Source organism: Protopterus annectens, chromosome 7.part1, assembly GCF_019279795.1.
Source record: "Protopterus annectens isolate FY-2018-M chromosome 7.part1, PAN1.0, whole genome shotgun sequence".
Taxonomy (NCBI): domain Eukaryota; kingdom Metazoa; phylum Chordata; order Ceratodontiformes; family Protopteridae; genus Protopterus; species Protopterus annectens.
Genome location: NC_056740.1, coordinates 191551977 through 191576336, shown reverse-complemented (window position 1 = coordinate 191576336; position 24360 = coordinate 191551977). Strand labels below are relative to the sequence as shown.

The following is a 24360-nucleotide window of genomic DNA, read 5'->3' as shown; positions in this document are numbered from 1 at the left end:
AGTCAGTATGTCAGAAATCTACCCAGCATCATTCCTGAGGCAGACACTCCATCGGTGGCTAGGCGAACTGTCTTAGGCCTAATTTAGTCAACCTCTTCAGCAAAAAATCAAGCAACACCCTCACTTTCCAAGGCAGAAAAAGCCTTCTGATTCACTGGATTTCACAAAACATTTTACACAGCACAGCATAAAAGATTAGTGAACAGATAAGGCAGACTTTCAGTGTATCCTGTGATGGTACCATGGTTACAGTAATGGCTAGCCAGTAGAGAACAGAGGGTTAAACAGCATTAACTCAAATAGAGCACATCCAGTCATCTTTTCTCAGGAATGGGAGTATCGACTGCAGTGTCACCATCTGGAACTTGCTCTTCTTTACCAACTTGTTTAGAATGCTGAGGTCTAGAATGGGTCTCCAGTCCCCTTTTTTCTTTGGAACTAAAAAGAATCTTGAGTATGTTCCAAATCCTATTTGGTTTGCGGGGACTTCTTGGTTGACTCTTTTGTCTAGCAACTTTTGATTTCAAGAGTTGCCTATTCCTTCTGACAGGGTGGAACATCCAGAATTTTTTTTTATCTTTGAAGCGTGAAGTGAAAATGGGGTGACGTAACCTCTGGGTAGTACACTGATCCATCATGGGATCATTCCTTTTCAGTCTCATTATAAGTTGCCTTTCAGAAGACTTGGAAAACATTTACCTTTTTGATGACACAAAGTTAGAGCTATACAAAATAAGGTGGGGATGAGATTGAGAGAGGGGAGAGAGATTAAACAAGAATGGTCTGAAACAAGGCAGCTTGAATTCAATGCAAGAAAAACCTGCTAATGTATCTGGGAAACAGACACCCACCAAAATGTGTCCAGGGAATAGTCTAAAACTGAAGAAGAATGAATAGGTTAATGTAGTACTGTGATGTATTAGTAAAAGTTTCACAAGTATAAAATGAGTAATTCTGATTCCAATTTACAAAAATGTGATAAACCGCTGTCTAGAGTACATTGTGCAGTTTTAAAGAACTTACTAGTGTAGCATCATAAGCAAAGCTAAAATAGTTCAGGGAAGGACTGCAAAAATGGTATACAATGTGCATCAAAAGGCACGAAAGGGATTACTGAAAGTGCTTTAACATTTATTTTATTTATTGTATTTTACATTTGTTGACCGGGATAGTCTGACTGGATACATGTCCATTTTCAGCGGGGGCCCGGGGAGAAAAGCTCCAAGATAATAATACGCATTGAACATTTAGTAAATGCTAGTTTCAAGCAGATTACAGTCATAAGCAATACCAGCATTTAGCACATATAGTACTCATTATAAAACACTTTACAAAACATAACATTATTTTCAAAGTTATATATACATGCCATTACATTCAGGTTTAAGACAAATTAGGAATGGTAGAAGGGAGATATAATATAAATTTTTAGGTACTTAAAGAGAATCAGTAAGCCACATGGGTGCCATGTTTATAAAGTGTATGATGGCAAAAAAGATGAATTTTGGTATATAGTTAAGTTGAGAGATGTGAAATATCTCTCTATGGTATGATACTTTGATAAGGGTCATGGATGAACAGAACATTTGGAAGTAGTATTGCTGTCAAGAACAGTGAAGGAACTGTGCATTGGTCAGAGCAGAAGTAGTGCCACCTGTGTGATGGTCAAGAACAGTGATGGAACTGTGCATTGGTCAGAGCAGACGTAGTGCCACCTGTGTGATGGTCAAGAACAGTGATGGAACTGTGCATTGGTCAGAGCAGAAGTAGTGCCACCTGTGTGATGGTCAAGAACAGTGATGGAACTATGCATTGGTCAGAGCAGAAGTAGTGCCACCTGTGTGATGGTCAAGAACAGTGATGGAACTGTGCATTGGTCAGAGCAGAAGTAGTGCCACCTGTGTGATGGTCAAGAACAGTGATGGAACTGTGCATTGGTCAGAGCAGAAGTAGTGCCACCTCTGTGATGGTCAAGAACAGTGATGGAACTGTGCATTGGTCAGAGCAGAAGTAGTGCCACCTGTGTGATGGTCAAGAACAGTGATGGGACTGTGCATTGGTCAGAGCAGAAGTAGTGCCACCTGTGTGATGGTCAAGAACAGTGATGGAACTGTGCATTGGTCAGAGCAGACGTAGTGCCACCTGTGTGATGGTCAAGAACAGTGATGGAACTGTGCATTGGTCAGAGCAGAAGTAGTGCCACCTGTGTGATGGTCAAGAACAGTGATGGAACTATGCATTGGTCAGAGCAGAAGTAGTGCCACCTGTGTGATGGTCAAGAACAGTGATGGAACTGTGCATTGGTCAGAGCAGAAGTAGTGCCACCTGTGTGATGGTCAAGAACAGTGATGGAACTGTGCATTGGTCAGAGCAGAAGTAGTGCCACCTCTGTGATGGTCAAGAACAGTGATGGAACTGTGCATTGGTCAGAGCAGAAGTAGTGCCACCTGTGTGATGGTCAAGAACAGTGATGGGACTGTGCATTGGTCAGAGCAGAAGTAGTGCCACCTGTGTGATGGTCAAGAACAGTGATGGAACTGTGCACTGGTCAGAGCAGAAGTGCCACCTGTGTGATAGTCAAGAACAGTGATGTAACTGTGCATTGGTCAGAGCAGAAGTAGTGCCACCTGTGTGATGGTCAAGAACAGTGATAGCACTGTGCATTGGTCAGAGCTGAAATAATGCCACCTGTGTGATGACTGGAAGGAAATAAGATTCTGTACAGGAAAGTCCTACAGCTTATCCCAGCTGGAAAAAATGCAAGTATTTCAGATCTCTACAGTTCTTCAGAGGATGTTCCCTTGATGTTCCTTAAAAACATCTGTTCAAAGTGTCAATAACTTTCTTAAACTGACAGATTAAATGTGCATGTGGTGGAAGCAGTTTATGTTACTTTGTGCAGACGCATTTTCTTTGTGAGTTTGCATTGTTCTGATATAAATAAAATCTGCAGGTATTGTAACTTAAAATGGATGCAGTCAGTGAAATTGTCGTGTGATTTACGACAAGAGCCAAACTTTGTAAAGGATGGGCATCAGCACTTATTTTAATAACTGAGAAATGCAAATCACATGTATGTGCTGACTCATTTAGAAATGGAGCAGAAGTGGTAATATTTAGAGTATGGCCTAAGAATGTGGTAATGTTTAAAACATCAGTTATACTCCTCTCATATACTGATTACGTTATTTTCATTTTAACATACAGTTTAATTGTCGTGTGATTTATGACAAGAGCCAAACTTTGTAAAGGATGGGCATCAGCACTTATTTTAATAACTGAGAAATGCAAATCACATGTATGTGCTGACTCATTTAGAAATGGAGCAGAAGTGGTAATATTTAGAGTATGGCCTAAGAATGTGGTAATGTTTAAAACATCAGTTATACTCCTCTGATATACTGATTACGTTATTTTCATTTTAACATACAGTTTAATTTTTCTTTATAACAGAACAATGACTTTGGTCAGAGGATTGCCCAGAAGTCATATGATACAGAACTACGGATCTGTGCCCAGTGAGTAATTTGTTTATTTATTTATTCATTTATTTATTTATTTTTACATAAAACAGCTTTATGTTGTTTAGATGCATTTTAGGTTGAAAGCACCTGTTTCTCTCTCTAGTTAAGTCTATCCATGTGAGACAGATTTGTAGTATTCCCTGTTCAGTTCATGCTGTGAAAGAAATAAAATAGTTTTGTTACCCCTGAATGTACCAGATTTAACATCAAAGGCATAATGCTGTCTACAGCCACAGAACACTGTAAACTATATTCAACTGCTGAGGTAATGTCCCCCCACTTAGAATCAACATGTCATGGAGAAGAAAATGGTGCATTGAGTAGTTAATGCAGGCCACTAGGAACTCATTTCAGGCTCTAATAACCAGATGGTGTTGCAAAACACCTGGATCCTGGAGTGAACCTGGAGCATGTTTTTTGCTGTAATACAAAACTTGGAATAGACAGCCGCAATCCCAGGACCACATTGCACAGTTACAAAACCAGGTTGCCACTTGTTAAATTGTTCTTTTGTTAACTAGTTCTACCACAAATATATCTAAATATTAGAATATTAATAGACCTTTTTTTCCTCTAATTCCATCCCAGTGGTGCATAAACAACTATAGTCACAAAGCGAACAGTGGAGTATAGGGCAGGCAATTAATGCAACTAAAATTCTAGACAGCTTTGGTTCAAGTTCCAGCTGAAATACTTCACTTCTTTATTTCTTTGTAATGTATGCCTGATGCATTATGGCATACGATCTCTATGAGGTGTAACTTATTTCTGTGTGCAGTCAGGCTGTAAATCAGAGACTTAAGTAATGTATGAAGACGTTCTAGGTTTCAGTTTCCTTACTGAGTGTGGATAGTGCAGTATAACTAGAAGAAAATGTTGAGTATACTGGGTTCAGAACCCTAAGACAGTTGTTTCTTCAGGAGCTAGGTATGCAAATGAATATGCTATTAGTTTTAACCACACTCCACAAACTTTGTCTTCAATACCTGTGGTAGTTTGTTGTGCTTTGACGTTGTCTCACCTTTTGTTTGTTAATTGTAAAATAGATCATAGTGCTCTGTGTATGTCTTCATAAAGCTCTGGAAGAGAAACAACATTCTGTTTGTGTTGTCAATCAGTGGCATTTTTGATTGCTTATTCATGTATATGTTTATTTCATTTGATAATTGGAAAGTTAAAGGGTTCAAGGACCCATTTAAACTATGATTGCAAAATTGACTCGTACACTTTCAACAGAAAATATCATCAGCTTGTTAACTGTGGTTCTGAAAGTACATTTTAAAACATCTACAATGCATATTTGGAAATATTTGTAGCAAAGCAGGTATTGTTTCTGTCAAAAATCCTATTTAACTAACCTGTTGCCCAGTTCACAAAGAAACCTGTAAGATACTGCATTATATGGAAGATTGATTCGTTGTTTAGGGATGTTTTATTAATGCTTTCTAAGGGAAATCATATTAATATTGTTTACGGCCCTGAAAAGACCCCAGCAGGAAGTACAGTGTCCAATTTTGAAGGTCAGATAGTGGGAGTATAATTTAGTGGAAATGATCGAAAGAAAAGGGACTAGGATGACAGTAAATGTGAGTGGACTTCCATGTGAGAAAAAGATGCATGCATTGATTTGTTTCCTTTAGAAAAAAACAAACGGGTAGATCAGCAAGTTTATGAGGGAGAGAAGGATAATTACGATTCAAAAAAAAATATTGCATTTTATTTTGCTTTTGCCTCGTCTTAAAAGTACTCAATTGTATTTATTCTGCTGCATTTATTACTGCTTGTTAGTAGCTTGATTAAATTGTAACTGTTATTCTAAGCCTTTGGTTGAAGCACTTGGGCTTCAGACCAGTTGTTTTACGTTAATAAGGTTTGTGGTTTACACTGTTGTAGCAAGACAGGTAGCTTACATCCTTCTAAGTTGGGAATTGCTGATTGAAGGCTCAGTGTCGTTATTCGTTATTCTAAAAGTGTATTATTTCTGGTTTAAGCACTTGGGCTTCAGGCCAGTTATTTTACATTAAGAAGGTTTAGCAGTTAGAATTTGTCTGATTGAAGACTGCTGGAACAGGGCTCAGTTTTGAGCTTTTTTACTGTTTAATTGGGTAATTTGTTTAAATTAGTTTGCTCATTTTTTATTTTTATATATAAAATGCACTTTATTCATCTGCTTTTACTGTATTTGTGTTTCTTCCTACTTTATTGCATTTATTCTGCTGCATTTATTACTGCTTGTTAGTAGCCTGATTAAATTGTAACTATTATTCTAAGCCTTTGGTTGAAGCACTTGGGCTTCAGACCAGTTGTTTTACATTAAGAAGGTTTGTAGTCTGCACTGTTGTGGCAGGATAGGTAGCTTACATCCTTCTAAGTTGGGAGTTGCTCATTAAAGGCTTAGTGTCTGTTATTCTAAAAGTGTATTAGTTCTGGTTTAAGCACTTGGGCTTTGGGCCAATTATTTTACATTAAGAAGGTGTGGTCTGCACTCTTGTGGGAGGAGAGGGTAGATTCTGCCCTTCTGAGCTGGAAGTTTCAGTTGTTTTACATTAAGAAGGTTTGTGGTCTGCACTGTTGTGGCAGGACAGGTAGCTTACATCCTTCTAAGTTGGGAGTTGCTCATTAAAGGCTTAGTGTCTGTTATTCTAAAAGTGTATTAGTTCTGGTTTAAGCACTTGGGTTTCGGGCCAATTATTTTACATTAAGAAGGTGTGGTCTGCACTCTTGTGGGAGGAGAGGGTAGATTCTGCCCTGAGCTGGAAGTTTCTGGTTAAAGGCTTATTGTGCGTGCTTGTTTGAACTGTGTATTTCTGAAATTGGTATGCCTTGTTTGCTGTAGCATAGACTAAATTCAGACCTGCTGAATCTAGCTTTGTTTGTATAACTTGAGCACTAATCCAGGCCATCTTTTTTTGGAGAAGGTTCCCCTGCACCCTAGTGGTAGGAGTGTGCAGTTAGAACTTGTCTGATCGAAGACTGCTGGAACAGGGCTCAGTTTTTAGCTTTTTATTGGTTAATTGGTTGAAATCAGTTTGCTCATTTGCTACTGTTTTATATTTAAAAAAATACACTTTATGCATCGCCGCTTAGCAAGGGTTAAACTATTCCCGCCGCCATAAAGTCTGCTCTTCAAATTTTATCTTAGAACTAGACAGTTTTTTAGTTTTAGCACTCAAATCTGTTTCTTTGAGCTCAGTACTTGTTCAGAACTCGTAAGTGAGTTCAAGATGGCTGCTGTTCTGTAAGCACTGCTAGCACCTAGCTCTCTGAAATACCCGGGATTTAAACAAACCCAGAAGATAAATCTAAGTCAAAAACGCGAACATATCATTGAATATATACCTCAGATGACAGTCAGCAACTAACAGGAAGAAAAAGTGACAGCTTTCTTTGTGAAACCACAGGATTAACTACGATTTCTGAAAAACAGCCTAAGCCATGTGGGGCTAAGGCCCAACATCTGAACACAAAAAGCTGGAATCAACTTCAAACAGCAAAGTTGTCGAAAGAGGAAAATATTATGGAAACCAGCACAAGACTAAATTCTCAGTGCTAGCTTCACCTGAAAAGGATACAACTACCAAAAGACAAAAGACAACTAAACAAACAGACAACTCTAAATCTGCAAATAAAAGTAAGACTGATCAGCCAGTAAATTTGGAAGACATAAAAACTGCATTGCTACCTATCCAGCAAGCAATAAAGGACGTAGCCTTACAATTTCAAACCTTTGGTGACACATATAACCAAATAATAACCAGAATGGAAAAATCAGAATCCAGAATAACTGAAAATGAGATAAAAATAGTCTTTAACTCAAAGAACTGATTCACATGACAAAGAAATACAAAGCCTAGAAGAAAAACTAACAGACCTCGACACAAGATCTCGAAGGAATAATATTCTCATCAGAGGAATACCTGAATCTGTGACTCACAATAACCTAATACCAACAATCAGAAAAATAATAAACTCCTTGCTGGATGAATCTGAAGAAATACATCAAATGACAATAGAAAGAGCCCATAGAGCTCTGATGGTAATGCAGTCAACACTGAATCCAAGAGCTGTTTATATTAAAATACTAAACTATCAAGATGTAAACAAATCATCCTGGCAGCCAAGAAAGAAGGTACACTTACCTGGAATAATAACAAAATCTCCTTTGCCCAAGATCTTCCCATACAGATAAGGCAAGCAAGGCAAATCATTTCACCATACTGCAGATTTCTAATAGAGAAAAAAAATCTAATTCCAGATGAAATTCCCAAATCTATTAATTTTCTATGTTAAAGAAGTCAAATACATGGTCACTAACTCCAAAGAGGCAAAAGAGACATTCCTGGCCGTTTTCAAGCAGATTCCACCTTCAGAAAAGAAATAAAAGTTAAAAAAATGATAAATGACCCTCGAGTGAAGAAACGAGCCAATTCGCAAACATTGTAGATGGGATTCCATTCCAGAGAACTTCCCTTGGATGCCTAGGCCCTTAACTTCGTAAGTAAGCCACGAGAAACACAGGAAAAGGAATTATAGCCTGTGTAGGAACTAAAAATCACCTGCCATTTCTGATGCGCACATTTTAGGAAGGAACCACTTCCAGGGACTTTGGTTTGTAAAATCTTTCCTCCTTCGACCTCGAGGGCTCCATTATGAAGACCAACCATACTAAAGGGACTGTTAAAAGCTTCTTTAGAGGCTTTTGTGACAAATACGGAAATCGACTTGCACCTCTCAAAGAAGTAAATAAAGCACCAAATATATCCAACATCCTGCAAGCAAGACCTTGAAGAATTAAGGTACTGTTACACTGAAACACTCACTAAGACTATACACCCATCATTATATGACTGAATGAAGAACTCGGCCTTAAATAATAAATAAGTAATAATCTACTAGAAACCAGTGTAGTCTGCAGACATATACCAGGAAAAGGACTAATGACTTGCATAAATGCTGAAAAGTGTTAAAATCAGAAACTTGCAAAGGTAATTTAATAGTACTTAAAAACTGAAATGTAACCTGTTATACAAATTGTAGATGAGGATGTGCCTGACCAAATTGAGAAATATGTATGCATAAGCTGCGGTGGTGGTGCTGCGGTAGCGTTGTCACCTCACAGTACGACGTTGTCCTGTTCGATTCTCAGCTAAAGCGTCTTCTGTGTGGAGACATGCGTGAATGGGCTTACCTTCGTTGAAGGTTGTGCATCAGGCCTGGCAAGTCAGTACGTAAAAATCTACTACCAATCATTAGCGGACTGGAGTTCCGCTTTGGCGACCCCTAACCGGGAGAAGCCGAAAGATACAACAATATATATATATATATATATATATATATATATATATATATATATATATGTATTATCTTTTTCCTACTCCGGAGTATAGGTGCCAACAACACATTATATAACCCACATAATATGTGTGAAAGGTTATATAGGCACCAATGTTGATTAAATACTGAGTTTATAAAGGGGAGAAAAAGTAGTAGAACAAAAGGGAAATGTAAATATGATAAGCTTGACATCTGATTAATAATACTGTGTTCCACTACCTGACATAAGCTACTGAGAAATTGTTTATTAACATGCTGTTTATAAATACATCAATAGAAAGATTATAGGTGCCAAGTATATATATTATAATCCTTACAGATAGATGTGAAAGACTATATAGGCACCATAGATGAACAAAAATCTGAATAAATAAAGGGAAGGATATGAAGTAAGTGGAAGGGAAATGTAAATATGACAAGGTTGACAACTAAACAGTAATACTATGTTATGCAGCTGGATATAAACTACTGAGGAAATGTTTATGAATATGATGTTTAAAGTTACATTATTAGGAAAGTTTTATAGGTGCCAAGATCTTATTTCACAACCCACATAGATATATGTGGAAGACCATACAGATACCAAAGGAGTTTGACAAGTTAGACATTAAAATAACAATACGATGTTACACAACCTGATATACACTGTTGAGAAAATACTTTTAATGGACTGCTTAAAATACACTATTAGGAAGAACAATTCACAAGATAAAAAACAATACATGCTGCACTTTAACTGCAACACTGTAAACGTGTAATAGTTTTGTTGAAAGGGACTAGGGACTTTATTAGCATTGTTTTTTGGGGAACTAGTTTGCTCAGCTTAGTTCATGTTGTATATAGTCACACAGGGGGGTTAATACGTGACAAATCTGCATGTAAAAAGAAAACAACCAAAGATTAGATGGAAGAGTAATCCACATATTAAACCTGCACTCCCCCCCCCCCCCCGTGATTATGGAAATATGGAGATAACGACAAAACCGGGAAATTCACATTTTGCTCTCAATGCCGTAAAATGTGGTCAAGAATAGATTTCTTTTTAATCTCAGATGTATTCATTAATATGGACCCAATAACAGTTATCCACACCAGTTTTTTTCGGACCATTCTAAAATCACACTGAACATCTACTGGGACAAAAAAAATATATAGAGAGAATAGAGGTCATAACTGGTCATTAAACCCTAATTTGCTCACCAAAATAGATGCGATAAAAGAAGTAGAAGAAATACTAAAGACATCTCTTGCAAATATTCTCAACTCCCAAGTTCCAATGGACATAGAATGGGCTGTGACCAAAGCACAAATTAGAGGAGTATTTATCAAAAAAGCAGCATATTATAAAAAATACAACTGAAAGAGGAACATACACTGAGAGGGAAAATAGAGCATCTTGAAAAAGAACTGTTAAGTAACCCTAAGGAACAGACAGAGGAAGAACTCTTAAAAATGCAAAGATACCTTTTTATGCTAGAATCCATAAACCTATCATACTTCAAAGCTAGGATGCTAGCCACCTATGCAGAAGAAGCACAAATCCCATCTGGAGCTCTAGCCAGAATTATCTCCCAACATAAAACCACCTCCAATATATCAGAAATAAACCACAAGGACAAAAACTACACAAAAATGAGGACATTGTCAAAATATTTGAAAAAATATGCTCTCAGATATATATAGAGCAAACATTGCAAACATCAAAGGAAGATAGAACTCTTTTCCTTCAAAAACTGAAATTCCCCAAACAAGATTTAGACCAACAAAAAAACCTAAGTGAACCCATATCCATCAAAGAGATAATCACAACAATCAAACACTTAAAAGCGCACAAGGCTCTGGGACCAGATGGTTTCACCTCAGAATTCTACAAAGCATTTACCCCCTTGATAGCTAAACTACTACATTATATTTTGAACTACATGATAAACATTAAATTAAATGACATCCACTTCAATGCCTCTAAAACCATCTTTATATTAAAAGAACATGCTGACCCCAAAAACCTTGACAGCTACAGACCCATCTCCCTTTTAAACCTGGATACAAAAATACTTACCTCAATACTTGTGAATAAACTGAAAAACTTGATAGAGAAAATCATTTCTCCAGAACAATCTGGATTTACACCACATAGAAAGACTAGTGACAACACACTAACATTAGATGCGCTAATTTCCTATGCAAACCGGAACAATACCAACATCTGTACAATGGTAGTAGATGCTCACAAGGCATTTGACAGGTCAACTTAGAATTCTTACTCCAAACACTACCTTACTTTGACATACCTGATAACTTCATACAGATCATCCAAACTCTCTATAGTAGTCCTTATACATCCCTATATATAAATAACATGTGGTCAAATAGAATTCTGATAAAAACTGGAACAAGGCAGGGATGCCCGTTATCACCATTTCTTTTTAACCTATACTTAGAAACCACTATTCTTATACATTAAACAAAATACATACCATAACCCTCCATCAGTACACAACTTCAGAATATATCTCACCCCTTTTGCAGATGATCTGAACATATACTGCATTACACCAAATTCAGATATAAACAAAATAATAACTACAATTTAACATTTCTCGACCATGTCTAACTATAAACTAAATTTTAATAAAACTAATATTTTCCCCTTAAAAACACCCAAACTTATCCCATTAATACCACTTTTGGACACAATAAAAATAAAAGAAGAAACTAAATATTTGGGAATTACCTTTTTCCAGAATAAACAATATTTCTACAAATATAATGTAACTCTCAAATAGCAAAACATAATGCAAGATTGTAAAAGGTGGAACAACCTAAAACTACCATTCATAGCGAAAGTATCTATAATAAAAATTAATATCCTACCTAGACTAATGTATATTTTCATGACATCACAGGTATTACATAATAAATTCTTTAACCAAATATACACCTTTCTAGCAAAGTTTATATGGGAACCCAAGAAAACTTGAATTTCCTATCCAAAATTAACATTGCCCAAGAACAAAGGAGGGCTTAATCTGCCAGATTTAAAAACTTACTGCACGATCATTAACACCAACGGAATACTAAGAATAGCTGAACACGATCCGACAAAGAAAAACTGGGATCCTCCTTGGGTGACAATATATTATAGATATATTAAAGCACTAGGTATCAATCCTAAAGCACTCCCATTTCTGAATCAAAAAGAAATACAAACTTGCAACATTTTAGATCACTTAAAACACTCTATCAACATAACACTAAAACTGTTTTAATCTTTGAACCTTGGACAAGCCATAACAATAATGCAACCTCTCCATAAAAACCCAAACCTAAAAATAAATAACAAAATGCTAGACTTAGAATGTTTTCCGCGTCTAAAAGACAAAACAATCCAAGATATCATCCCATATCTTAATTGCACAATACAGGAAATTAGGACTAATTTAAATCTCTCAAAATCTTACATAATAATACTAAGACAAATCAAAGAACTGTGTTCCAGTTATCTCCAAAACACTACTATATCCAATAGTGACATAGAAACCTGCAATTTGCTTTGGAAAACTATTCTTTCAACAAAGAAAACTATTATTAATTCATATAAAATGCTAAGTGAGATTAAATTCCAGAAGGAGCTTCTTTTTTCTAACTACTGGAGAAAACTGAAACCTTCCATAGATGACCAACAAATAACCCAAGCAATTTAACACTGAAGATCATACCACTTAAAAAATTACCTTACATGCAGCTAATGATTAATAATAATGCATACTTCACATCTGTAATCCTCCCCAAATTCAATGCATCAAGATCATCACTCTGCCCACATTGCAAGGACCAGACAGCCGACCTATTGCATATATTTTGGAGTTGCAAATGTGTGTACAAATTATGGAATTCTCTCAAAGTACAGTTACAAAAGATGGGCTACCAAGCATCAGCATTAACATGGGAATTTGCCTTATTACACATTCTTCCACCTAACATCCCAAAAAAACAAGCAAATACACTCTTAATAATTTTTCTACTAATGAAACTATATATAGCTCTCAAATGGTTAGATCCGTTGAATATGTATATCTTGGGAGGGTTTTAAACAAATAGCCATAAAACATCTGTTAGCTCACAAAATAGTAATGGATAAAAGAAACCAAAACATGAAGTCCAGAGAAATTTGGGAACAAACTTTTAACATAATATTAGCATAATCAACCACATAGCAACTTAAGAATACACTTCAATGGAACCTAGAAACTCATACAGTGTTTGACAAACTAATCATAGTCTGGATATTAAGAATGCATGTGTTGTTTTGTATAACAATTGAGCTAACGGTGAAAGTATCTGTGTAAATAAATGTGTTGTATGACCTACACTTTATGGTATTAACACTAATGTATAACATACTCCTATGGTCATGTTGTAAAGATTGAAATGTTTGTGCCATATATAATTGTAAAAGAATAGAACTTGTCGTAAGCACTAAATAAGCTACAAATTACTACAGCACTCAACTTTCCTCGCTTTTCTAGAGGAAAACAGTTTTTAGTACTTAATAAATAAGCACCTATCCAGGCATGTCTAAGGGTGAGATCCCTGTGTTTTCTCCTGTCTACCTGATTAATATGGGGCATCTTGGGGCAATGCAGCAGTTGCCTCATGTACACAGACAACCCTCTCCTCCTACCATCCAACACTACAACCTGTGAGAGATGCACTTATATAGCCAAACTGGAAGCAAAGCTGTCTTCACCCAAGACTGGACTAGACAGTCAAGAGGAAAAGGTAAACACTTGCACCACACCACACTCATCTCATAGTCCCTCAAAACCTACACCATCAAAACACACACATAGCAACACAAAACACACACCTACATTTGCGGAGGCTCTCAATAAAAATCTGCTCAAGCAACAGAGACCTCCAAAGCAGACACACAAGCAACCTCCACCCCCCAACACAACCCACATGACACATAGCCCACACACTCAGTGTGCCACTCAACCACAGCCCATAAGGCATAACAACATACCCAACATTCTAGTCATAGGGGACTCTATAGTCAGGCACACTGATGTTCCACTCACCAGACTAGACAAGGAGAAAGTTACTGTCAGCTGCCTGTCGGGTGCCAGGATCTGCCACAGAATACACACACTCAGGTCACTCCACAACAAGTACAAATATGACTCTGTCATTGTTCATGTTGGTGTGAGTGGCCTGAGGCGTACCTCCCTGGACTACATGAAAAGAGACATGGATGAGCTCTCCGATCTTGTAGCCCAGGTAGGTATGACTCTAGCCCTGAGTAGCATCCTGCCATCACCCAGAATGATACCACAACACAAGGACAAAATTATTGACTTCAGCAATTGGCTAAGCTTCTGGTGTCATTCGAAGGGGATCCAGTGTCTGTCTGCCTGGGATGACATGATCGACAGACCATGATGCTTTGCCAGAGATGGTCTGCACCTGTCACCCTTGGGATTCCGGATACTGGCTAAGGCACTTGCCACCCCTGTAGTGCCTTTTTTAGGCAAGGTTCAAATGACAAATTCACCACCGTAACAAGTACAAGCAAGCAAAATCTGAGGGCAATGCCACTCAATGCTAGAAGTCTAAACATCAAAATGCATTCACTCGAGGCACTCTTTAAAATGGAGAACATCGACATTTGTGCAGTGACAGAGACCTGGTTCAAGGCTCCAGGCAGCACCCCTGCATTACCGGGCTATAATTCATACCACACATTTCATCCACCTAACCTGGACCAAAACACTAAAGGCAGATGTGTGTCCATATTCATTAAGGATATCCACACCTCCAGGCTAGTTGCTCAGCATAATGCATCCGAGATTATCCAAGTGCAACTAACTCTGGGCAAGACCGCAATCCAAATTGTAAAATGCTACAGATCCCCCACCATGCCCCAGGATTCCCACTTCTCATTTCATGATACACAGGAAAATATTAGGGTACAACCCAACACCCTAATAATGGGCGATTTCAACTACCCCACCATTAACTGGGAAAACTACTCATGTACCAACTCTTTTGCACAACGTTTTCTGAAATTCATAAATTCCAATGCCTTGGATCAACTTATCCACGCCCCCACCAGGGGCAGCAATATCCTAGACCTGGTCATTGCCAACATGGGCGACCGGTGTTCCACACCAGAGGTCAATTCCTTGTTGGTCAGATTTGACCACAAGCTAATCAGCCTAGACATCCACATCCCACCCCCCATTAGGGAATCCACCGTAAAAAATTTCTCCAAAGTCAACTTCATGCTTCTTAAGACAGAAGTGGCAAACTTCACAACACCCATGCAGATTAAAAAAAACACCTTAAAATTCACTGGTTATGCCCCTGTAGTAACCCTGACTAACCACCCTCTCCCACCACTGTATTTTTTTCTTATTCCTTACAAACTTCAAAACATTTAAATTCTTATGCTTGTAAGCAAGTCTGGCACTGTTTAAACTCTAATCAATGTACTGCTGAAATATTTTCTACTTGATGTGAAAACTTCTTTATGAATCTTACTGTGCTACATTCTTTTTGTTGCTTTTTCAAGTGTAAATATTATTTACTGCTGCTTTTTCAAGTGTAAATACTTTTAGTATGTTATACTTCTTGTTGTATTTTTTTTTATCAATACTTTCTTTTACCATGTAATTACATTTTTAATTTTTTGTTTCTATCTTGTTGGAGCTTTTCTCCCCGGGCCTCTACTGAAAATGGAAATATATCCAGCTCGACTAGCCCGGTTAACAAATGTAAAATAAAAATAAATAAATAGATGGACAATAGAGGTACAACTGCTAAATCCTACACAAATGTACTTTATAAGCACTTACACGAGTGCATGGATCGTGCTATCCCTAACAGAACCAAGATGCTATCCTCCAAAAAAAAGGAAGACAATCTGGTGGTTCCCTGCCATAAACGAACTCTACAACAGAAGAAAGAAACTGTTGCAAAAAAGAGTAAAACCCCATGACTGGAGGAACTCCCTGGTCAGCCTCAGTAAGAAGCTGAGATCCATCATAAAATTCTCCAAAGCTAGTTACAAAAACAAAATCGCACAGCACAATGGCACTAAATATACAGAAACAACTGATATTGCCAACATCCTGGCAGATAGGTTCAGTGCTAACTTTACACCCCTCTCACCCCCTAAAGGACCCATCTCTATACCGGAAGAATGCAAAGTTCCTGTAATCACGGCTGCACAGGTAAAAACCACACTCTCCATAGCCAAGCACACAGCATCCATGGGACCTGACAACATCCCAGGCTGCATTCTACATGAACTACAGAATGAACTGGCACCCCACCTAAGCACCATGTTCAGTCATAGCCTCACCTCAGGCTTTGTGCCCACTGAATGGTGCACAGCAATGGTTATCCCACTCTACAAAGGGGGAGCCACCATGGACCCCGGGAACTACCACCCCATTAGCCTAACGAGCCTGGTCTGCAAGACCATGGAATGTATCTTCATGGAACTTATAAACAAAGACATTGACAATCTCCAAACTCTGGACCCCACCCAGTTCAGGTTTGTAAAAGGCAAATCATGTCTCCTAAACCTGATAGACTTCTTTGAAGCAGTCACCAAAGCCGTAGACGAGGGTAAGGTGGTTCACACAGCCTATGTAGATCTCGCAAAGGCTTTTGACACCATGCCCCACTCTGGAATTATAGATAAACTCACTAAAGTAGGTATAAATCCCTATGTCACAAGATGGGTTGCCAACTGGCTCACTGACAGAACCCACACTGAAAGTAGCAGACTCCAAATCCGACTTCAGACCAGTGACAAGTGGAGTACCACAGGGTTCAGTCCTGGGTCCTCTCCTGTTTGGTATCTACTTTTCTGAAGTACAGGCTAACACAGAAGGTCTTTGGCTAATGAAGTTCGCAGATGACTGCAATCTAGGAGCCTGAATTGAAACTCCTAACGATGTGAACATCCTACAAAAGGGCCTCACTGAGACAGATGCGTGGTGTCAAAGCCATGGCCTCAAGCTCAATGCCAAAAAGTGCTTTGTCATCCCCTTTGGTACAAACTCTGTACCCATGGGCTACCACATAGGTGGTAGTCTACTTAACACCGAAAGTATGATAGGAGACCTTGGGACACAGGTGGAGAGTAGTCTCTCCTTTGATAATCACATCAACACAGTAGTCAGGAAATCCTTCTACGTGGCACCCCTCATCACAAAAGGTTTCTCATCCAGGAAAAAAGAGGTCATTGTTCCCCTCTACTAGTCACTCATTAGACCCATTATAGAGTAAAACGCCCCTTTGGGTATGTACCTCACAAGACATCTACAACAACTGGAAAGGCCACAGAAATACCTCACAAAGAGGATTGCCAGCCTCAAACAGATGCCCTACGCAGACTTTCTCAAAAAACTCTAGCTTTACTCCATCGCATATTGCCTTCTCAGAGGTGATCTCTGCCTAACATGAAAAACTGTGTCAAACCCAGAGCTGTTGGACATGCTCCACTTAAAGAAATCCCAATCCCTCCGAGCTACACACACTAGGGACCTAAACCTTGTCACCACAATAAACAGAACATGCTGGAGGGATAGATTCCTGTCTCAGAGACTTCCCATACTCTGGAACAAACTACCTCTCTATATCAAACAAAGCTCTTCATTAGCACTCTTCCAGAAAAATCTTGATGATTGGATGGAAAATAGGAAATTCACCCCGGGGATCACCTCTGTGGCTCTGCTCGACAGGGGCACAGGAAAATAATTTTCTTGGGTAGCGAAAGCCAGGGTAACTTTTTGGCTAGGCTTGTATAGGCCCTAGGGCCAATAGCCTAATACCTACCTATGAACCTATAAGAACAAGGGTAGGGTGATATGAAGGATACATGCCTTGCTGTTACTTGAAGGGAAGTTTGGGCATGATGTAGGGAAATATTTTTCCTAGAAAGGATGACAGATATTTTAAATGTGCTAAATGAATGAATGATTTATGGGTCAGCCAGGTATGTGCCTTAGGTTTGGATGCTGTAGATGAAAGAAAGAGTAGTAAAATAGGAAAGGAGGAGAAATAAATGTGGCTAGCTGCATCTTTTGGGTCCCTATTAATTACTCAAATTTTTTAAAGTTCGAATGTGATATGGTTGACACCATATGATCGAACTTGAAAAAGTTCGAAGGTGAAAAGCAATGGCTCCTTATGGCGCAGAATGGGAAAATTTCCCTTTTCTGCACTGAAGTGCGATCTCAGAGTTGGTATATTTAAGTAGTGGGGGTGCAGGGGGGCCCGGGCATTGAGGTAAGTTTTTTTTTTTAAATTTTTTATTATATTTTGATGTTTCAAACTTCGCTCATATGTTGTAGCAAGTGCGGATGACCTAAATGTCGCTCATATGTTGTCGAACATATGAGGTTCGAAGTTTTGAAACTTCGAAGCTCATATGTTGTCGAACATATGAGGTTCGAAGTTTTGAAACTTCGAATATATACTGTAGACCCGTATCTTTTGAGGATCTTCAATGATAATACTGTTGTAATTCAATGCAGACATACTGTTATGTTAATAATAACAGAAGAGTGAAGTATTGGGTCAGTCATGGTGTTATGAGATTTAAATCACCCCACCACACTGACAGGACAGAGATGTTTATCTTCTCAAGAAATAGTAGAACATGTGGAGAGTCTTGGAGATCTGCAAGAAAGATGTTTCACGAGTGAGACTGTACTTTGAAGAAGGCTGTTTAACCAGTGATCATCCTTTGCTTGGGGACCAAGAAGAGGTGTTAGTTTTGAAAAGACCCAAGTTTTTTGTAGCCTGTGTCTCAGCTGAGCTGACAGCTACGAACAGCCTCCTGTAACTAGGTCTTACTTTGAGGAGCCATCTTCAGTGAGGTAGATAAATGTCTGCTCCTTATAAGATGCCTTCTCAGCAGCTAGTTCTTTCCTAGTGTCAGGTTGCAACATTTAGGGCCATAAATTTTACTGTTGTTTAATGGCAGAATGTTCCCATTCCAGCAAAAACCTAGGTACAGCCCCAGGATCACCAGTTCATCTGAGCAATTCAAGTAGTTAAGATTTCATCCAAATATACATTATTGGAAAGTCATCCTTTTAGTCTGCTAAGAAGCATAGCTGTTTTAAGGGTTCCTGTGATTCTTTTATGCCCACTGTACCACTGGCTGTTCCACCTTGGTGTTGGTCTCCCAAGACGACTTCTTTAGAATGACTGGTGAGGTTCAGCAGGAAGTAGTTTTCCTTAGCTTTCTCCTTTTGAAGAGACTTAACATTTATATAGAAAAGAAATAAGAGAATTCTTGATTCATCCGTATCACACTCTGAATGTGTACAGGAAAGCCCTAATTAATTCTGACAGCAGGATGATGTCTGTTAGTCCCTAACCCTGCCTCTTAACAGTTGATGGGAGCAGTGCTCAAACCCCACCCCCCCCATCCGCACACACACACACACACACACACACACACACACACACACACACACACACACACACACACACACACACACACATGTGCCTGCTTCTTGCCATATTCAAATGAGGGCTAGTCTCTACCTCAGTAGTGCTAAACTCGCATCCCTGGTCTTGGCTACTTTTGGAACATCAAAAGCCTCCACTTGCTAGATAAATCAGCCAACTGAAACCATTGTCCCACCTTCATGATGGTCAAACCATAATTATCCACTGACTTTCATCCTTCCCCACCTTACTGTTCCATTACCCAAGGCACTTTTCCAACTCTTGTCATCTAGGTCATTGTAAAGGCTTTGTGCTGTTCATATTATGATCCTTACTGTTGTGATTGCAATTCATGCATTCATATCATGCCTCACAAATCTGCCAAGTGTCTGTATAGTTGTCATTACCAGCCAGTATCTACACTTTTTTTAGGGGAGGAGTATGAACTGAGGCGCTGACAGAGGTGTTCAGTCCTGCCATATGATGATGAGGCTGCTGCAGAGAGAACTTTTAGCCTACCTTGTGACCCACAAGATGCTGGTAGTTAACAGCAAGAATTCTTCACACAGGGACCACTGATAACCCCAAGGCATTTATCAGAGCTCTACCTCAAAAAACAAAAGTCCAGAGGGGAAGTTGTGTCTGTTTTGGAAGCAACTCTTTGTAAAATTACCACCACAAGTTCTGAGCTGGTATTCAGTTGGTGAATACTCAAGTCCATGTCAATCCTCTGCCTTAAAAGAGGAGGAAGAATGGGGGATGAAGGCAGCACTTCCCCAGCTTCCACTTACAAGCAGTGCATTCCTGAAATAGGCACTACTTATCTCCAAGCTGATCACATACAGATGAAGACTCATGAGCTTGATCCTGAGGAGCATCCTCTGAAGTCACCTTGTCAAAGATTTGAACCTGAGGTCTCATATACTGAGATCACTCCAGGACCTGTAGGATCAGGTTCCTATTTAAGGGGGGGAGATAATGTTCATCTTGAGCAAAGGTACCTCAAGGCTTAGACATCAGACAGGTATTTTTGTATATCTCTTTGGAAACTTAATTTGCAGTTGTAAAATAGTACAGTTAAGGAATATTGACTGATGCCAGTGGCAGGCCATGTGCAATCCTCTCTTTTTCTTTTGTGTCATCCTAGGCAGGCAAGTGCTTCTGTAAGTACAGTAGGGAACATACATAGTACCATGAAGAGTTTGCACAGTGAAATATAATTTGCATTCAAATAAAATTAAAAAAAATTGTCTAATTGTATTTACAAAAAGTAACAGTATAAATTTGTAGATGGTCTACAAAATACAGTAAGCTAGCTAGTTCTAAAGCATTAACTGCTAAACAGTAGTGTTTACAAATAATGTGAAAAGGCTACTAACTCACTTATAGAATGCTACCCAAAAGTTCTGCACCAAAGGTACTTCAGGCTTTACATAATTTGTCTGGTGTGTTTGAATTTTATTAGTGCCTTTTGCACTTCTGTGGATATATCAAAGCCTGCACAAGCCATGGACCTTAACTTGGCATCAAGCTTCTGTTGATGGTCTCTAGAATGGAGAACCATTCCACCAAACCTTTGGTGGGTCTTCCCTTCCTTTGCCTGTAGCTGTTCTAGATTCTGGGGATGGATACTTTTGCTGCAGTAAGGGGAGTCCACCTCTTTTTCCCCACATGGTACAGGGGTGTTTGCTTGCCTCTGAAGAAGGAAATTCAGCCATTTGAAGCTTAGGGCAGTCCTCCTGGATTTGAAGATTTTGGATGCCGCACTCATTCCAGGACCTGTCTTCGTTTAGACAATCAGTTTGTCACTCTGTATATAAGCAACCAGGATGACACAAAATTATACGTCCTTTGCAGGGAGGCAGTGCTTATCTGATGATGGATGATAGGTGGGGTATCTTTCTTAGCAGTTCACATCTTCAGGGAAGTTAATGCTCTGGTGAACTTTGGCCAGCTACTTTAGTTCTGTTTTGGAACTGTGGCTTCAGAAGTTCATCTCTTCTAGATCTTGTGTGTTTTGGCGCCTATATACCACTTTGGAGAATGGGGACTTCCCTCTAGTCTGCTTATTGCAGAGGGGCAGAGGGGCAAAAAGGAAGTAGTGTTGAGAGGTGTTCTCTATCTTGTAATGTGGGAAATTCCTATACATCATCTTATTATTATCTCTGATTCTGGGAATCATCACAAACTTCACTGTAGAAATAGCATCCCTAGTATTTCACCCTTGCATGGCCAGGATGGATATGTTTTTGGCACTTTGGTGTTTGGAGGTAAAAGAAATTCTTCCTGGCCTAGCCCAGTGATGGCCATCAATGTCTGGAACCTCACTTTAGGGCCCAGATTCTTGTGTATACCCTGTTATTCCCCTAATTTTGTGAGGTTTTCAGTTGGAGTCTCAGACATTATTCTGACTTCTAGGAGGTCCTTCACTTAGTAGACCTTTGGTCTCCAAGTAAGAATTCTGCCCTTCTATTCAGTGTTGCAGTATTCTTTGCATATGGGTTGTATTCTGCCCTACCACCTGACATCCAGATAGTAAGCAAAAGCTTTTAGCCACTGCCAGTACATGGGATGTCACATGTATGCTCTGACATCATCAGCCATAAATAGATGTCCACACGTACCATTGTCAGAAATTTCTTCTGCAGTTTGGAAGGTTGACTCCTACATATGGTCTGTAGTCTGATTTTGTGTGTTGCTGCCAGCTTCAGATAAGTGCGTCATTGGGGATTTATTTTCTTGCTACTACCATTTGTTTTTGTTTCATGTAATCCAGGAAGGGCAAGTGTAGGTGTGGAAGGCAGATTCCACATAAAGATAGCCACGACCTCTGTCTTTTCTATTTAGGGCCTAGTCACAACTACCGATTCTGTTTCATTTGTCAGGCCTTTGTGCCTAAGACTTTGCATAGCCGGCTTTCAGCTGTAAATCTTTATCTCAAAATCAGTGGCTTAAACATCTAGCTAAAGATGTTATGGAGGTTTCCGGAGGTCCTCCAGCTGAGCCGAGTTTGAAGAGGAAGAACAAGCGAAACCCTGAAACCTCTTTGTCTGTGCCTTTTACCTCTGATGTACCCCTTGAAGTTGGTGAAGACCTGGTGGTATGGTCGGAGTTTGGATCCACTTCTTTGATGGATACCTGTGTGGAATCTGCCAAGGGATCAGATCCTACCATGTCTGAGCTATGCAGGCATCCATTTTGGGCAACATGGGAGAATCGCTTCTTGCTGCGCTGGAGGACTTGGGCAACGTTTCCGACGTTTTGACTAGGGATCCTTCCTTGACTACTCTGGACATTAGGCCTGCATCAGGTTCTTCTTCCTTGACCCTCACAGAGAAAGACATGCAAAGAAGAAAGAAAAGACTAAACAACACATCCCTTCTACTCCTCAGTCTGATTTGGATGCCTTTTCCCAAGGTCTTAAGGCCTTGATGGCCTTGAAGCCTTCTTCCTCTCTCCCTCTGCCTTCTTTCACTTCCTCTCCTGTACAGGCTGCTGGGTCTCAGGTTCTTTATTCTGATTCTGAGGATTCCTCCTCTGAGGAGGATTCTCTTGCGTATTCCACCCAAATCACTTCTCTCGGATATGCATCCTCTGATGAGGAATCTAATGGAGGGGATTTCCCCTGTTGAAGAAATGTTTTTTGGAGAAACTATTAATAAAATGAGGGAGTTCTTCAAATGGGATTGTTCCAAGATTTCTGATGAACAGAAGTTGTATTATGACCTTCTACAAATGGAGGTCCTCTGTCCCTCTACAGTTCCTCCAGTCCTTCCAGCTTTCAGGTCACATTTGCCTCCTCCTCCTCTAAATCTCCAGATTCACAGGCCCCTGCTCCCAAGAGGCCTGACAGATTTTGTAAAGTGCCGGATGACTGCAGTTCCTCAGTAAGTGTCCTCCTGCTGATCCAGCTGTGGTCTCCATAGTTTCTGATAAGTCTTCCATTTATCTCCTTCTGCCAAGCTTCTTCCTTCTGATAAGGATAGCAAAATTTTGTAAGAAGGTGCACACCTCTTCCACTTTAGCTATCAGAGCTATTAATTACCAGACACACATGTCTAAGTATGCATTGGCCTTGCTTCCTCAGGCTTCACAGGCTGTAGCTTCTTTACCAGATTCTGAGGTTAAAACACAAGTCCTATCTCTTTTGGCTGCATCTTCTCAAGTAGCTAGACATTCCATTAAGTGCAGCTATGATGCTGTTGAGGCATCATCTAGAGCTGCTGCTTCTGTCTCTGTGTGCAGGAAGCATTCATGGCTGAGACTTCAATCATTGCCTGATGATATTAAGGCAAAGTTACTTTATGCTCCTTTAGACAAGACTGCCCTCTTTGGTTTGGCAGCTACATATTTATTTAAGACTCTGCAAGAAAAAGGGAAGGAGGTGCAAGACCTGAAACACCAATTTGTTTCACTAGTTCTAAAATTTCATAGAAACTTCCCTGTCAAAACTTCCTTTGTTAGGAGACATGCTCATTCTTCTGCTTCTACATCTGCTCCTAGGTCTAAGAAGTGTACTAGGAGACCCCCTCAATCGAAAACTTCTACTTCAGCCTCCCATACACAGTAGTTCTTTCAGGCCAGGCCTAGTTCTCTGAGACAACCAGCTTACCCTTCCAGGTCATACACCTGTTTCTCTTCACCTCTCTTTCTTTTCCAGCCGTGACAAGGATCACTCAGGATGCCTGGGTGCTAGCCATCATCCAAAAAGGATACTTTATGACATGAAATAATCCATTCCCTTTCATGGGAATTCCACAGCCCCCTTCCAGTCAGCTGCAACTATTTCCACAGCTCCTATCTCGACTGATTTCTCAAGGCACTGTCCAAAGTGTACCTCTGGATCAGAGAGGCAAAGGTTTTTACTCAAGAATGTTTTTGGTTCCAAGAAATTATGTCCCTTGGAGACCAATTATAGGCCTCTCCCACTTAAACACTTTTTCTGGAAGTGCTTTCTTTCTGGATGCTGTCCCTACAATCACTCGTTCCTCTGATTTCTCCTCAGTTCTTCATGGCTTCCTTG

General features: G+C 39.5%; 1 protein-coding gene across 1 annotated transcript in view; it reads left to right on the top strand.

The window, feature by feature from the left end:
- IRAK2 (interleukin 1 receptor associated kinase 2) overlaps positions 1-24360 on the top strand; it is an 862709-nt gene that overhangs the window by 453163 nt on the left and 385186 nt on the right. Inside the window, exon 6 of the mRNA XM_044078636.1 lies at positions 3454-3518. Coding sequence (XP_043934571.1) covers positions 3454-3518 — 65 coding nt within the window. The remainder of the gene's footprint in view (positions 1-3453; positions 3519-24360) is intronic.